The 16829-nt window shown below is 63.6% G+C and overlaps 1 protein-coding gene across 1 annotated transcript; it reads right to left on the bottom strand.

Moving 5' to 3' along the window:
• Positions 1-2704: 2704 nt before the first annotated feature.
• Positions 2705-11291, bottom strand: EEF1A2 (eukaryotic translation elongation factor 1 alpha 2). The gene is made up of 8 exons (XM_036245990.1): positions 11071-11291; positions 9555-9772; positions 7714-7893; positions 6980-7276; positions 5668-5818; positions 4429-4685; positions 3558-3792; positions 2705-3098 (listed from the first exon to the last, which is right to left on the bottom strand). Exons 2-8 carry the CDS (start codon positions 9696-9698, stop codon positions 2971-2973), a joined length of 1392 nt encoding a protein of 463 aa, XP_036101883.1. The 5' UTR covers positions 9699-9772; positions 11071-11291; the 3' UTR covers positions 2705-2970.
• Between the last annotated feature and the right edge of the window lie 5538 nt (positions 11292-16829).

The following is a 16829-nucleotide window of genomic DNA, read 5'->3' as shown; positions in this document are numbered from 1 at the left end:
GCGGTCACCCGACCCCTCCCACAGCCCGCAGGTGCCTCCTGCCCTGTCCTCCGTGTGTGGGTGGAACCAGGACTCAGGCACTCCTGCCCAGGCCAGCGCCCTGGTCCCCAGAACCTCCCAGAAGGTTCTCGAGGTCAGAACTGCCTTTGCAATAACACCAGAGCACTTTCTCCTTTCTCCTCTCCGTCCCGTGCGCGAGCCGGAGTTTCCCGCCTCCGGTGATGACGCTGCGGTGTGTGCTGCGCACTCTCGTTCCGCTGGTTTCTTCCTTCACGGTGAGAGTGGGGGTTATTCTGATTCCTTTTTTCTCTTTATTTTCTTTTTTTCCATCATCATTGATCTCCCCACACCCTCTTCCACCTCCACCCCCCACACACCCTTCCCCTGTAATCACCACCCTGCACTCCTGTGTTAAATATTTCTGGTCTCATTCCCAGCATGCTCAGCATCCACAGATGCAACCGTGAGGGCCTGAGACTCAGCCCAGAGTGTAACCGAAGGGGCTCCGCCCGCATCCCCACAGCCTCCCTCCTGACCGGCTGGCGCATCTCACCCCAACTTTGTGTCCCAGGCCCCAGGTGTGGCCAAGGCCCACCGTCCCCGGGAGCCCCTCCTGCGGAGTATGGGCTTCTCCAGAACAGCGGAGACGGGACCCCTGCCCACGCACCCCCACCTTGCAGTGTGCTCCGTCCACAAGCAGGTCAGTGGGAAATCCTGGGAGAGGAGCCTGCGTGTGCTGCCCCCTCGTGGACACCAGGAGCGACTGCATATCCCGCCAGGCTGAGGTCCCAGATTGCAGCCTGGTCCAGTCACTGTCCTTCCTCCTCCCCACCCCGAGGACACCCCCCTGAGCCAGGCACCAAGGATGCTGCAAGGCAAGAGCCCTGCCAGGCTTCAGACTCGTGGGCTTGGGCTTTCCTGGACCTGCCTTCATCACCCCACTCGAAAGTGGTACCCAGGGAACACAGACCCTCCCCAGAAGCCCCACTATCCATCACAGCATCTCGGGGACTCAGACGGGAATGGGGGCATGCTCCCTCCTCTGTCATCAGCTCTCTTGGGAACCCAGGAGCCTGGAAGGACCTGTGTCCCCATCCCAAGTGCACCGGCCTGGAGGGCAGCCAGGGTGGCCTCCAGCACAGGTCTCTGGTGTGTGGACAGGCTGACATTGTCCCGCCCTCAGCATCTGGGTGACCAAGGTTCCCAGAGGGGACCAGTGACTGGAGTGGGAGGGGGAGCGGGCCCTCAGGGACCACACAGGGGGCCTTTCTCCCACACCAGTGGGGGCTGGTTTTCACTCTGATCCTGTCTCCGGCTGGCAAATTTCTTCTATTTGACCCCAATTCTAATGGGGCCAAGTGTGTAAGGACAAGTCCTGGGGCACATAGGGCCGCACCAGGTCCCCCCACCCATGGTGGTGGCCAGGCAGGACCCAGGACACGCCGGGGGCTCAGTACAGCGGCAGGAGGCGCTCGGTTCCCTGTTTCAGAGTCGCCAGACAAAAGACACAGACCAGTTCGAGTCTCGGGTAAACAGCAAATACTTCGCCAGTGTAACTATTGTATGGGACAGATTTATATTAAAAATGATCCTGTTGATCTGAAATCCAAATTTGCCTGGGCGTCTATTTGCCGACTCAGGCCGCCCTCCTTGGAGGCCTCTGTGGGCCAGCCCAGACCTCCCCACGGGTCTGCAGCCGGCAGCACGACCCCCGGCCCCAGAAGCGGATCCGACCAGCACTCTGGCTCCTCGGTCTTCCTCAGCCTTGTCTTACTCTCCCTTCAAGCAGCTTCAAGGGGCCTCCTCCGTGGAGGGGAGACACCCGCAGCCCCTCGGCGGGCACCTCTGAACCACATGCGCCCACCTCTCCTGGGCGGCAGTATTTGCACCTCCAGGGCCTTGGGCTGGATGCACACCTGGGTGGGGCCTGTGGTGTGGTCTATGTAGCAAGTAAGGGTTTTGCAGAATCAAGGATCTTGGGATGAGATCACCCAGGGGAGCCTTCCATAGGACATGCCCTTATAAGGGGACATGGGCAGACGCGGCAGAAAGGCTGAGATTGAGTGATAGGGCCCCTGACAAAGAATGGCCCAGCCCTCGAGCCCCTGGGGGGGGTGCAGCCCTGCCAACACCTTCCGCCTCCCTGCTGCTTTGAGCTGCCGGAAACTCCCTATGGGAGCCCGACTTTGGCCTGGCGTGGGCTCTGCGAGCACAGTGGGGCATCTGCGCACCCCACCCTTAGCTCCTCGTGCAGCTCCAAGGGGCCGGCTAGGGCTGCTTCCTGCAGCAGGGTTAGCTGAGCAGGGACCACCCTGCCGTCCACCCTGAGCCTGCTGAGCGTCCAGCTAAGCAGCAGGACGGGCGCGGTGCTGGCAGGAATGACCCGCTGGGGAGGAGAGCCAGGGCACCTGGGTAAGGAAGGTGTGTGCGCAAGAATCACTAGCAGGGGGGCCCTCAGCTCTCATCCGGTTTCCAGAGACCCCCAAACCATCCAGCCCCCCCCATGCCTGCAGACCCCACCAGGGCAGCTGCAAAGCCTCCTGGTGGCAAAGCCAGACCAGCTGGACTTGGGACCCGGCGTCCTGGGCTGAGGCCCACCGCCCACGCGGGGTAGCAGGGGAGGGCACGAGGCCAGGTCACCGGCAGGGATGATGGACAGGGCGGGGCACCGGGCGGGAAGGGGTTGACCAGGCGCACACAGCTCTGGGGTCGCTCAGTTTATTGGTAAAACGGGCACTGAGCGTGGCGAAGGCTGGACACGGAAGCCGGGGCGGCGGGGGCGCTTTTCCTCTTGAAGAATTTCCACTGGACCTTGATGGCGAGCATCCAGTCGCTGACGGAGAGCCTCTGGCAAGCGGAGGTGCAGACATGCTTCTGGCGGGGGGGCGGGGCGCCGGGGCGGGGCGGGGGGCGGGGCGGGGGGCGGGGCGCGGCGCCGCCGGGGAGGGTCGCGCCGCGGGCGCCCGCGCTTCACTTGCCCGCCTTCTGCGCCTTCTGCGCCGACTTGGTGACTTTGCCGGCGCCGCCGCTCTTCTTCTCCACGTTCTTGATGACGCCCACGGCCACCGTCTGCCGCATGTCACGCACAGCAAAGCGGCCTGCGGGAGGGGCGGGAGGTGGGCGGTGCTCCGAGGCCCCGCCCCAGGCCCCGCCCCGTCCCCGGGATGCAGCGCTCATGCGCACTGGCGCTCGCAGCATCCACAGCAACTCCTGGGCCCTGGCCCCAAGGAACCTCGCGCTGGGCGCTAAGCTCCGATAAAAATCTGTGGATTTTTCTAGGGTATCTGTGCGGCAGCCCGCTGGAGGCAGGCGCTCAGCCCGAATTTCGCCACTAGACTACCCGTGGGCCCTGCGTGAGTCACTCAAAGACCTGCATCTGCAGAGAAGGACACCATCCCCAGCCTGCCCAGTGGGGCCACCAGTGCTCCATGAGACAAGGCCATGGGTCTCCCGCTGAGCTCTAAGTGCAGCAGGAAGGCAGAGACCCCTCCCCTGAAGTGGTGCCCTCTGCCGGGATCCTCCACCCCTGAGCTGGGCCTCCCTCACACCCCACTCACCGAGAGGCGGGTACTGGGAGAAGCTCTCCACACACATAGGCTTCCCTGGCACCATCTCCACGATGGCCGCATCACCCGACTTCAGGGACTTGGGGTTGTCCTCCAGTTTCTTGCCCGAGCGCCGGTCTATCTTCTCCTTCAGCTCGGCAAACTTGCAGGCGATGTGGGCCGTGTGGCAGTCGATGACGGGCGAGTAGCCAGCGCTGATCTGCCCAGGGTGGTTCAGAATGATGACCTGTGGGCAGAGGGGCACGAGGCCGTCAGTGACAGGTGGGCACCTCCCAGGTCCCTGGGGCCCGGCGTGCTGGCCATGGAGGGCAGTCCAGCGACGGGACACCCACCCCTCCACACCTGGACCCCAAAGTCGTCCCTAAGCATTGGAAATAAACAGAGATAAACAAACCACAGGAGATAAACAAGGGACAGGTGCGCTGTTTGAAAGGGTCCCCCCTGGCCAGACCAGGGGGATGATAACATTAGACCTCAACTTTTGTATTTCAATTATATCTCCATAAAGCCAATTTTTATCATTGTCATGTGAGCAGGATGCAGTGAAAATGTAGAGAATAAAAGAATCATGGTGACATCTCTGGCAATACACTGATAAAAGCATTTTCAAGACTCAAGTGGGACGTCAGTGAGGCCTGAAGGCACAGGCCTGGGCTCGCCCCTCGGCAGCCCTCCCTCGTGCCCTCTGCCCTCACCAGCGTCTCCAGGCCTCGGGGCCACACGTGTAAAGCGAGGGTCTGAGTTTGCCCTAGCGCCAGGCCAAGGGGTGCCCAGTGCTTGGCTGGTGGCGGGCAGCACTTACATCCCTGAGGACGGCCCTGCCACCACCCCGTGGGAACAGGCCCCAGTGGCCGCTGCACACCTGGGAGGTGAACTGGGCAGCCTCCTGGGGGGGGTCGGACTTGCTGTCCCCACACACGTTGCCGCGGCGGATGTCCTTGACTGACACGTTCTTCACGTTGAAGCCGACGTTGTCGCCGGGCAGGGCCTCGCTCAGGGCCTCGTGGTGCATCTCTACCGACTTCACCTCCGTGGTGATGTTCACGGGGGCGAAGGTCACCACCATGCCAGGCCGAAGGATGCCCGTCTCCACGCGGCCCACGGGCACAGTGCCGATGCCTAGGCCCAGAGCAAAGGGGCTGTGAGGGGCAGGTGTGGCTGAAGGGTGCCCTGGTCCTCCCGAGCCGACGTGGGACGTGGCCACATGACAGGAGACCCCAGGCGAGGCACACACACCAAGAGGTTCGCACAGAAGTGGAGGCCCCCCACCCCACGGGAAAGGAAGAGGCTGAACAAGAGAGTCCCCAGAACCTCTCAGGAAGGGGACGGGGGCAAGGAGAGGGCCATCTGGACTGGTGGGGGGTCCCTTCCCTGCCCCTGGTTGGCCGCTGTTCCCAGGGGAGACACCAGCATCAGGAAGGAGCACAGCCCCCCACCTGGGGTTACCCGCCAGCTTCAACGCTTCTGGTCCTGGCAGCTGTCCCTAAAGGGCCATGGGTGTCACCCCCTTCTCAGGGGTCTGCTCACGTGTGTGTGTGGCTGCCCAGTGGGTGTCTGATCTTTCCCACAGTATGAGGGAGGCCCCACCCCATCTCCCTGGCTGTGATGGAGGCTTGTGTGGCATCACAGGGTGGCAGACACAGGGGCTGGGGGCGGATCTCTGTGCGGGGCGAGCAGGGCACCCCGCCCTGCACACAGACCCTGGCGCCTGCAGCCAGGGACCCTCAGGGTCTCGCACTTGTTTAATCTCTGTATCATCTCATTAACAGCATCTCTCGTTCCTGGGGAGGAGGATGTGCACGTCACCCCTATGCCGCCAGCTCCTGGCACAGGGCCAAGCACTGATCTGGAGGGAGGGAGACCTAGAAAGTGCTGGGCAGACTGCTGGACGGGGGGCGGCAGGCAGCTGCACAGAGGGCTAGATGGACAGGTGGATAGATGGACAGAGAGACGGATGGGTGAATGGTTGAATGGATGGACAGGTGGATGAGCACTCAAGAAAGTGTGTGGTGGGGGAGAGGCAGGAATACCCTGGTCCCCGGAGAGGGTTCTGGCCGAGGCGGGCTGGGTGCCGGCAGGGGAACCCTGCGCCCTCACTCACCGCCGATTTTGTACACGTCCTGCAGGGGCAGGCGCAGGGGCTTGTCCGTGGGCCGTGTGGGCGGCAGGATCGTGTCCAGGGCCTCCAGCAGGGACACGCCGCTGGCGTTCCCTTCCTTACGCTCCACTTTCCAGCCCTTGAACCAGGGCATCTGGGCAGGAGGAAGGAGACTTCGCTGTGGAGACAGCCTGCACCCACCCACCCACAGCCCAGCCGGGATCATGGTGCAGGGACCGCCCCAGGGGGTCAGGGGGCAGAGGGCCAAAGCCCCTCCCCTCCACCGCCTCAGGCCCATTGAGATGCTGAACAACTGCCCCCCACACGCACACACTCAGCATCAGAGACATGAAGGGCACGGACCCCTGTGCCCACTGTCTCCAGGGCTTCTCCTGACAGCGGACCCAGCACCCTCCTGGCACCAAGTCCTCGGCCCACCAGCGCCAGGTGGAGACACGTAGAGAGGGCTCACAGCACCAGGCCCCAGCTCCATTCCTGGGGACCCTGTCCTGCAGACAGCTCAGGTCCACAGCAGTGAGGGGGACCCTGCTCTCAGCAGGCCAGGCCTGGGGAATGCGGGATGGGTGTCCTGCTGGCCGCCCCAGGAGGGCAGAGGATGCAGTCAGCTGCCCCAGCTCCACGTGAGAGCCCGAGAGGAAACAGCGAACACGGCAGGCCTCCAGCTGCACCCCGGCCGCAGGGCTCCAGGGCCGCCTCTCCTGGCTCCCCCAAGGGTCCCCTGCACGTCGGTCACCCTAGTGTGGGCGGCTGCAGTGCCAGCCAGAGCGAGTGGCCACCCTCCTGGGCCAGGGTGTCCTTGGCTTGACAGTGTCCCAGCGCTAGGTCTCGGGTTCCACAAATTCAAAACCACCAGGCTGCACACGTCCTCCCTGCCCAGTCAGAGTTCCCGGGACACTGGCTGCCCAAGGGACCAGCAGAGAGCCCGCCTTCGGCCCTTCCCAGAGCCCGACCAGCTCCACACTCCAAGAGGTGCCCCGGGGGACATGAAAACCAACCCGCCAGAGCACAGCTCTGGGGGACGCACACAGACCCAGCAGCTGCCCCTGCAGTGGACCTGGGGGTCGTCCCAGTCAGAGGAGCTGCAGAAGCCTCGGCCCGCCTCGCGGACCCCAAGGACATTCCTGGGGCTGACTCCTGCACTGACACACGTTGAGGGAGACCAGCAGGGCTGAAGGGAATCTGGGGACAAGCCTCTGACCCTGCCTCACCCCGGCCTGGCCGGACCTGTGGCTCCAGTGCCCTGGGCGCTTGGGAAGGGGTCTGCGCAGCCCGGCCGCCTCCCCCGGGCACTCACGTTGGGCGAGGGCTCCAGCATGTTGTCGCCGTGCCAGCCCGAGATGGGCACGAAGGGCACGGTGGCCGGGTTGTAGCCGATCTTCTTGATGTAGGCGCTGACCTCCTTGACGATCTCGTCGTAGCGCTTCTCGCTGTAGGCGGGCTCCGTGGAGTCCATCTTGTTGACCCCCACGATGAGCTGCTTCACGCCCAGCGTGTAAGCCAGCAGCGCGTGCTCCCGGGTCTGCCCGTTCTTCGAGATGCCCGCCTCGAACTCGCCCACGCCCGCCGCCACAATCAGCACAGCGCAGTCCGCCTGCGGCAGGCGGCCACCGTGAGCCCGGGCCTCCGGGCAGCAGCCAGGGGCCTGGACAGTCACTGGGCATGGGACCCGGAAGCCTCGACCTGAGGGGCGGTGGTGGGGGCTCATCCATCTATCTGTCTGTCTGAATTTCTGCCCACATCTCGGTGACCTCATCCTGACCTCTGAGTCTGTCTGTCTGCAAAGGTGTTCTCGACAGTGGCTGGTTGTCCGTACAGGCCCCCTTGCCTGGCTGAGATGCCGGATACTTAATCAGACCTGTGGGCGACTCTACCAGGCAGGGCAGGTGGTGGCAAAGGTGAGGGGCTCACGCCCTGACGAGGAAGCAGAGGAGACCCAAATACCCCCCAATGACTCCAGGGCCCACCTCAGGTGTCCCCTGATTGGGAGCTCTTGCCCCTGGGCCCCTGTGGCCCCCGAAACCTGCCCACCTGGGACGTGCCAGTGATCATGTTCTTGATGAAGTCGCGGTGGCCTGGGGCGTCGATGATGGTGATGTAGTACTTGGTGGTCTCGAACTTCCAGAGGGAGATGTCGATGGTGATGCCGCGCTCCCGCTCCGCCTTCAGCTTGTCCAGCACCCAGGCGTACTTGAAGGAGCCCTTCCCCATCTGCAGGGGTGGGTGTGGCTCAGGGCGAGACCCGGGACCCGGCCAGCCTGGCCAGCAGGTCCCCCGGGGCCACGAGAGCATCAAGTCACAGCAGAGGCGCAGGCGAGAGGCAGGATAGGCCCAGCCCCTCTCGCTCCCCATTGGGACCCCGGGACTCGAATCACCTCTGGACCAAGGGAGTCAGACACGAGGGCCCCTGAGGGACTCGCAGAACTCAACCCTGCCCTGCCCAGGCGGGCTCTCCTGGCTCCCCAGGTCCAGCCGCCTGCCTCCTAAATGGGCGCAGCTCCACCATTCACCAGTAGGTGGCGCAAGGGAGAAGCCGCAGGCCAAACCCCTCCCCTGGCTGGTGGCTCCCCTTTATCTGACGCTGCCCTCCCCCCAGGTCCCCGCCTCAACCAGAGGCCGACAACAGCACTGGGTTTCAGACTGTCAAACCAAAAAACCCGCTGCGGTTTCTTTTCGAAGGAAGAGAGAAAGAACGAGATGCGAGGAGGTCTCACAAGGGCCTGGTGTCCCAGCTCTCCACGGCCTGCCCAGGCCCTGAGCAGCTCTGAGGCTCTCCGCCCCTTCCCGCCCCGGGAGCAAGGCCCAGCTGCTCTCTCACACACTGGCGCCCAGCGCCCAGGGAGACCCTCACGCCCGGGCCGGGGCTGTGCTCAGGGCGGCAGCCTGGCCACTGCCCAGCTGGACAGCGCTCCCTGCCGGGGCCGTGCGCGGACAAAGCTCGGCCCTCCTGGGAGGCTGCCCAGCCAGTAGGAGCCATCCAGCCGGGACCCAGAAGACCTGGACCAGATGCTCTGAAAACACCTGCAGCCTCCCTCCAGCTCCAGACCCACAGGGCACAGCTTTGGGGCCTGGGCATGGGGGAGGTAGCTCAGAGCACCCCACTTGGCCCCAAGGCCAGCGACCGTCCCCCCCAGGCCCTGGCCCTAGCCACCCTGTCACCCAGGAGAGAGCCCCGCAGCTACCCCCATGGGCTTCTCACAGAGCTCAGGGGAAGGGGTGCAGAGAGCAGACCCCCTCTATGGCCACTTCCCACCCACAGTGGCCGAACAGCAGCTTCAAGAGACGGGAGGCTATCCCTTGGGGCCCCTCTCATCCTTACCAGCAACCAAGCCCCCCACCATCGCCACTCCGCCAAAGGGCGCCCCCTGGACAGGCAGCCCTCCCCTGTCCAGCACGAGAAAATGGAGCTGATGGGCTCAGTGCCCATCAATCAGCTATTAATAGCCACCCTGAGTCCTGGCCCAGCCCTGGAGCTAGTGAGGGTAGTGCCACCTCCAGCCTCAGACCTCGGCGCTGGGGACACAGGCCCCCAACCCTGGGGGGCACAGAAGGCAGGCGCCAGGCTCTCGTGTCCAGGGTGGTGGTGCAGGGCCTCTGTACAGAAAGGTGGCCTCCAGGCCACCCCTCAGCCTGGGCCGCGCCCAGCAGGGCTCCACATCCAGGCACAGCTCAGAGAGGAGCCCCTGCTGCCCCCCGGCACCCCCACCTGGACCCTCTGAGCCACACGTCCCCCTCACAGGGCCCTTCGGGCTCGGCCCCTCTGGCCCTGGAGGAGAAGGTGCGCGGCCCAGGGTCTGAGAAGCCAAGCACAGCCTGTGAGTGGAAACCATCCTCACGGTGGAGGCGGAGGTGGGAGCTCCCCCCCAACTCACCTCAGCAGCCTCCTTCTCGAACTTCTCAATGGTTCTCTTGTCGATGCCCCCGCATTTGTAGATGAGGTGGCCTGTCGTGGTGGACTTGCCCGAGTCCACATGGCCGATGACCACGATGTTGATGTGGGTTTTCTCCTTGCCCATTGTGCTCGGGGTGCGGGGAGGGGCTGCAGGACCTGGGGTGCTCTAGCTTGGGGTGGGGGTGCTGAGCAGTGATTCTGCAGGGTGGCGGGGGGGGGGGGGATGACAGAAAGCCTTAGAGGGAAGCCAGCAAAGACGCAGCGTAGCACAGGTCAACAGCACAGCTCTGCCCACAGAACGTGGCCCCCCAGGCCAGGCCACGTGGGGCGGGAAGAGGGCCCCCAGCCTGTGCCTGACCCAGCTGAGCCAGATGTTAAGCCCAAACAGCCCAATCTGCTGTCAATATCTAGGTCCACAGAGTCCCCGCACCCCCCATGAAAGAGTTGAACCCCCGTCTGGAGACACCGAGAAACACCAGGCTAGGCGAGCCCCATGACCAGTCAGGAGCCCAGGGATGAGTCACCCTGCCAGCTCTCCAGTGCCCTTTTCCCAGTGCTGTTGGGCAGGACGCCGTCCCCCACCCCACCACCCCTACCCACAGAGCCGCAGGGGGGAGGATGGCCAGTGCTCCCCAAGCCCCTCCTCAAGCAGGGAGGTGGATGGCGCCCTCTTCTGTCATCCCTGTCTGGTGGGCACCCGGAGACACACGCTGGCCCAGAGCGCCAGGAGGATGGGGTGCCCAGATCAAGGCTCTCCCCAATCTGGGCAGCGGGCAGACAGCAGGGCGGAGAGGTAGGGGTCCCTCCTCTGTCCGCAGGAGGAAGAATCTGGCCCCAAGGCAGGCCCAGCAGGTGCCCGCAGAGATGCCTGAGCCCGGTGGACCAGGGGCACCCTCCCCCCCGCTGTGGTCAGGGCCCAGGGTCGCAGCCCCTGCCCCGTCCTGGAGGTCAGCGAAGGATCCTAGGCAGCCCCAGAGGGGACAGGCGGCTTGGAGAAGGAAAGCGGGGCACCGACCGACCCTAGGGTGTGGATGCCGGGTGGACTTTGCAGGGGCGAGGGGAGGGCTGGCTGGGGCCCCCAGGTCTCTCCCCTCCCCCTCCCGTCGCCCAGGCGCCCCCAGAAACCCTACCCCCGCAAGCCCCCAGCACCGACGACCCTGCCCCAAACCCGCAGGGCCCCAGGCGGTCTCAAGGTCATGCAGCAGGGCGATGGCCACCGCCCAGGAGACCGGCCCCTGCCGGTGCTGCCGCCGCGTAAACAAGCGCCACCGCGGAGCCCCCATCCCACCCCCCGCAGCCCGTGGGGACCGATCCAGGTGTCGGGTCCGGGCGCGCGGGGTGGGCGGCCTGCCCCCCCCACCCCCCTCGGCGAGCAGCGCAGCTTCACTAGGCGCGGGGCCCAGCGCCCCTCTGCCCCCAGGACCGGTCCCTGGGATGGGGACCCTCTGCGGAAAGCTGGGGGCGGAGGCGGGGACTCGGGGACCGAGCGTCCTTACCCAGAGCCGAGGTCTCAGCCAGAGGGACTGGCGGCGCCGGCGCCGGCGGTTTTATCTCTCCAGGAGGGGTCCACCTATTGACGGAGCGGGCGCAATGCGCTGCGCCCTGCAGTACGGCAATGCGGTACCGGCGGGCGGGGCCGGGCGGGCGCGAGGGACGCAGGGACACGGGGCCGCGGGGCCGCGGACGCGCGCGGGCGCGAAGGGGACGCGGGAGGAGGATGCGGCGAGGGAGCGAGCTCCAGAGGCGCGGGGACTAGACGTACCCCGAGGGAGAGCAGGCCGGGAGAGAAAAACAGGCGGAGGCAGCGGCGGGGGGCAGGGAGAGGGAGACGGAAAGGAGGGAGGGGCGGAGATGGAGATGGAGAGAGGTGCCAGGGGAGAGACGCGGCCAGAGACAGAGGACAGATAAAGCACCCACGAGACGCCAGGCTCAGGCACACCCAGAGAGACATGGAGAGAGACAGACAGAAAGACACTGCAAACGCAGAAGGAGGTCCCCAGGGATGGGACCTGCAGGGCCAGGGTGGCAGGGATGCTGGGCAGAGGAGCAGGGCGGGCCTGGGGATCGGAGGACAGCCTGAGGTGGGGGTTCGGGGCTGCTGGCCTGGCCTGCATCTGCCAGGGCCAGCCTACCCCTGCGTGTGTCCGGTGCCTGTTCTGAGGCACGTCCAGGATGCGCCCGGAGGTGCAGGCCTTCCTGCCAGGACCCTGGGCATCTGCTTGTTTGCAGGCCCCCTGACCCACGTGCCTGCCACATTGGCTCACCCCAGCAGGCCCCCAAAGCCAGGTTTCTCCCCACCTGGTCCTTGGTGTGCCTGGGAACACTGGCCTGGGGCCCCTTCAGCTTGGCCGAGTAGCCTGGGGTTCCATCAGCAGATCCACTCAGACCCTCTTCCCTCTGAGACCCCTGGAGAGGACCCTTTTCAGCCCCGGGCCCCTCTCAGTGCATGGACACTCGAAGTCTCTCCACAGAGTACTGCCCCCCAATATCTTAAAGGGCTGCCCTGGTGTTTACATGTAGACAGGGTCCCCAGGGACAGTTTGCCAATGAAGAGATCAGCTCCAGGAGTCCCAGGCTGTGGCCCCTCAGCCTCCCTCGTTCTGGGTGCTGGTGGGGTCAGAGTGCCAGCCACAGACAGCCCCATTCTGTAGGAAGTGGGGGTCCCTGAGGTCCTCAGAATACCAGGACAGCAGCCAGTGGGTTCAAGGACAGTTAGGGGACAGCCCTGTGTCGTGTGGAGACCCAGGGCATGGGCCTCGGGGACCTGCTTCCTGTCAGGTCAAGTTCACCCATCAACACATGACCCGGTGCCCAGCTCTCATCTTCCTGGATCCGGAAGACGCGTGTATCTTTGTCACATGGGATCCGGGAGAAGGTGGGGCAGGGTCTCGAGAATCGTGTTGAGTGGGTGAGAGCAGGGGCCCAGTGCACAGCACCTGCCACTGGGGGTGCAGTGGGGAGCCCCCCGTGGGTCAGGAATTGAAGGGGGACCAGAACAGTGGTTGGGGCCACGCGGGTCCCCCAGGGCTGAGGGAGGGTCTCCCAGGGAAAGTGGGGCCCGCCCCGGGGCTGTCCAGGGTCTGCCCCACCCTCAGACCCACAGACTGGGCAGATGACCCGGCACTTCCCAGTGCTGCTGATACTGTCAAACAGGAGCCAGGAATTAAAAATAAATGCCTGGTGAGAAAGCAGGACCTCCCCCACCCTCCCAGCTGGTCTCTATATTTAATGTGTCCCCTCCTGCCTGAAGGTTACTTGGGATTTGGGAGACATGGGATCAGCCAAGGTTGGGACAGGCCACAAAGGGGGCAGGAGGCCAGTGTCCCTGGGACACCCAGCCCAACTTTCCCTGAGAGACACTCAGCACCCAGGACCCTAGGCTGCCTGCCGCCTCAGAGGGTATTTATCAGACACCCTCACACCAAGGGCTGAACCCCACCCCTCCGATCTGGGCTCACCGCAGCGGTCAGCTGGTGGAACCGAATGCCCTGCGGCTCCCCGCTGGGGCTGGCCTGTGTGGAGGCCACACTGCCCAGGGCAGGGCCCAGGGAACTCAGGCCACTGGGCCATCTGGAGAGACTCAGGCCACACGGACTATGAGACCAGCGGACTCGATACTAAGTAATTACTCGCCAACAGTGCAGACCGGCTCGCGCCGCTGCCCCGCACCGAAGGACGACTGAACAGCTGCTCTCCGCTGGGCGGTAACTAGTGACTACCTACTGGTTAGTACTGAGCCACTGCTAAACACTGCATGACCTACTAAACAGCCACGGCCACAGACCTTGCCAGTTCACCCAGTGCCGCTCAGGGCTGGCTGAGGACCCGCGGACCAAAAGCCAGCTGGGCACGGAGAGGCGGAGCACAGTGCCCAAGGTCACAGAGCCGGGGGGCAGTCTGCAGTCGGCCGGGAAGGCCTGAGCCACAAGCTCGCCCAGGTCCCACCTGAGCTGCCCCCCCGCCCCAGCTGATCCACTGGTCACCAGCCATTGGGGACTTGAGCCAGCCAGGCTGGCGCAGCCTCGGGGCACACTGCCGGAGGGGCAGGAGGAAGGGGTTCAGGCCCCGCCCCTCCCTTGGCCCCCAGGCCCAGCCAATGAGCAGTTTGGGGGGACACGGGGGGCCCCCTCTTTGGCAGGCTAGGGTTTGAGCCTGGGCAAAGAAGATCCTGCTAAAATTAACGGTTCCCAAGCCCTGGAAATAAACCCGACTCCCATTGGCTGCCGGTGATGTCATTGCTGGTTAATAATAACCTGCAGATGCTAAGAAACCACCTGTGCCCATGCTCCTGTGGGGGCCGGACAGCAGGTGGGGCTGGCCACCCAGACGACTATCACTGGGCTGGCTGGGCAGGGCAGGGGCAGGGCTGAGCGTGCCTCTGGCCTCGGGGTGTCTCAGAATGACCTCAAGTCCCGGCCTCTGGCCATAGGCTGCCCTCTGCCCCCAGGGCATCGTGTGCACTCTCCTGTGTAGGCAGCCTGTCCTCCAGCCCAGCTGGGCAGCAGGACCCTGGGGACAAGCCCCCCCCCCCCCCGCCAGCTCTCTGGCCCAGCCCCCAGGAAGCCGAGCTCTCTGGAAGGTGCCACACAGTGGTCTCCATGGCCCACAGCAGCCCTAGCTTCCCTCCGAAAAGCAAGGTCATGGCCCCTACGTCAGAGAAGGAGGAGAAGGCAGGGGGCAGCGGCAGAGGGGGGGATAGCTCAGCCACATGCATGCCAGCCAGATCCCCCAGGCCAGCCAAGGGCCCCACCAGACAGCCGAGTGAAATGGGGAGCCAGGCTGAGTTACTGGACAAGCCAGCCCCCCGAACACTCTACCCGACAAACCCTGTGTCTGGGAGGGCACGAGGCCAGCCCGAGTCTGGCAGGGGAGCCCAGAGAAGGGGCCGCAGCCCTTCAGGAAGGGGAGGGCAGCCAGGCCTGCCCCCACCTCCCCTCCCAGAAGCACTTGGGCCATAGGAGCTGTCTGGGGTCACCTGGTACCTGCAGCGCAGTGGAAGAGGGAGCCGTTGCCATGGTGAAGGTGCAGGCAGCTCCACAGGCTCCTCCCCCCAGAGCCCCCTCTCCCCAGGAGCCCCGTGGCACCCGTGTACAGCAGGCGCCCACACTCTGCCCTGCACAGGCCCAGCACCCACCTGCTTGCGGGGAGGGAGTCTGATGGCCACAAGGGTGGAGTGACCGGGCCCCCTACATTATTCTGCCCGCTGCAGGCTGGGAGGCAGAGAAGGGGCAGCCCTGTGATGGGCAGCAGAGGAGACAGCACAGGAGCTGCAGCCTCCGCGGCCCCTCCTTCCCCAGCGGGATCCAGGTCCCCCTTGGGGGCTGGCCAGAAGCAGAGCTGCCCTCCTGAGCCCCTGCTCTGAGTGACAGAGGGGGCGCCACCGTGCTCAGCCAGCCTCCCCAAGCCTGATTCAAGGGGGACATCTCCGGGGGAGGTGTTCTCACCTCCTGGCACAGCACTGCTCAACGGAGGGGACCCTCCTGCTGGAGAACAGGACACCTCACGGGCGGCCTCTGAGTGCTGAGCAGACAACGGGAGCCAGGCAGCCTCGTTCTCTGGTGGGTGGGGGACGCCCGGAGCCTCCCTGCCCCAGGAAAGACTCCCAACACCCAGGAAGACCCAGGAAGCTGGACCTCGGTTCCGGGCAGGACGGGCCTCTGAGAGAGACCTTGTCCTTGAACTCTGTGCGGCACGCTTCGGCTTGCTCTGTTGTGAGAGCTTTGCCTCAGTAAGAAGACGTGAGTGTTGTAAATCTCTCTTTCCGCGTGTTTCAGAAATGCTCTGTTACTACAGTTCGTTTGTCTTCCTTTCCATATCAGTTTTAGGATCTGCCTCTCTGTATCGTCACAACTCCGGCTGGGCTTTTTACTGGAATTGCATTCGATGTAAACATCAGTTTGGACGGAATTGGTGTCTTCTGCACTGGGTCTCCAGTGAACTAGTTCTTTTGTAAATTTAATTTATTGACTTGAGAGAGAGAGAGAAACATCGACTTGTTCCACTTATCGATGCATCCACTGGTTGATTCCGGTATGTTCCCTGACCTGAGCATCAAACCCGCAACCCTGGCACATCAGGACGACACTCCAACCAATTGACCTACCCGGCCAGGGCCTCAAGTCTTCTCTGATTTCTTTCGTTAGCACCTCATCTTTGGCACCAAAATTCTGTACGTGTTTGGTTAGGCTTGTACCAAAGTGTTTCATAGGCAGAGGGTTGCTATTAGAAATGATATTTTAAACTTTTTTTAAATTCCTGCTTCTATGTGTCAATTGCTAGCATGTCGAGATTTGATTTTGTGTGTGTGGCTGGCACCTTGCTGTCCATCTTCAATTTGTCTTTTTGTAGATTTCGTGACCCCAGACCACCACGTTGCCTGTGAACGGACTCCCTGGGCCCTGGGCCTTGGGAGAGGATCCTCTTGCTCCCCCACGGCCCTGTTGGCCCTGCTCGCTGAGGTCCTCATCGATGCTCTTCATTCAGCTGCAGACGCCCTTCCCGCTCCTCCCTCGCTGAGGGTGCGCTGCGGCTCATTCTCCACCACTCACAACTGCTTGTTGCTGTATTTGTACAAGGCCCGTCAGGGTGTCCCGGCATCTGGGCCGACCCATCCGTGCCGGCAAGTGCGACCCCACGCGTTGAGATACTCCAGGAGTTTTATGCCAAGTAATTTTGCATTTTACCCTGAAGTTTAATTTTGTTTTCTTTATTGATTTTAGAGAGAGAGGAAGGGAGAAGGGAGAGAGAGAGAAAAAAATCGATGAGAGAGAACATGGATTGGCCGCCTCCTGCATGCCCCCCACTGGGGATCAGGCCCACAACCTGGGCATGTGCCCTGACCGGGAATGGAACTGGTGACCTCTTGGTGCACGGGTCGGTGCTCAACCACTGAGCCACATCGGCCAGGCTGAAGTTTAGTATTTTTGATGAATCAACACTCGGTGGTTTGTCGTGTGCCTTGGATTAAATTCCGGAGGCCCAAACGGGTTGCTGAGGACAGTTTTTCCCAGTAGCAACACTTGCATGTGGGGAGAGAGTGTGCTGACCTCAGCCCTCCACGCTGAAGACCTGCCTTTCATTCCGTAACACCCTCTCGCCAACGCGTCTGAGGGTACCTGCTGCAGGGCTGACTCCCCCTTCGCGTGGAGGGCAGGCGATTCCGCTTCTCCAACAAGTAAACAGACTACATTATTTCCGTGCCTGACTTTCACGTGCAGCTCCGAAGTGCTAGGTACTTGTCTAAGCGTTTACATGG

This window comes from Molossus molossus, unplaced genomic scaffold (genome assembly GCF_014108415.1).
Source record: "Molossus molossus isolate mMolMol1 unplaced genomic scaffold, mMolMol1.p scaffold_m16_p_6, whole genome shotgun sequence".
NCBI lineage: Eukaryota > Metazoa > Chordata > Mammalia > Chiroptera > Molossidae > Molossus > Molossus molossus.
Note: the sequence above shows the minus strand (reverse complement) of the source record. Positions and strands in the feature narration are given on the sequence as shown.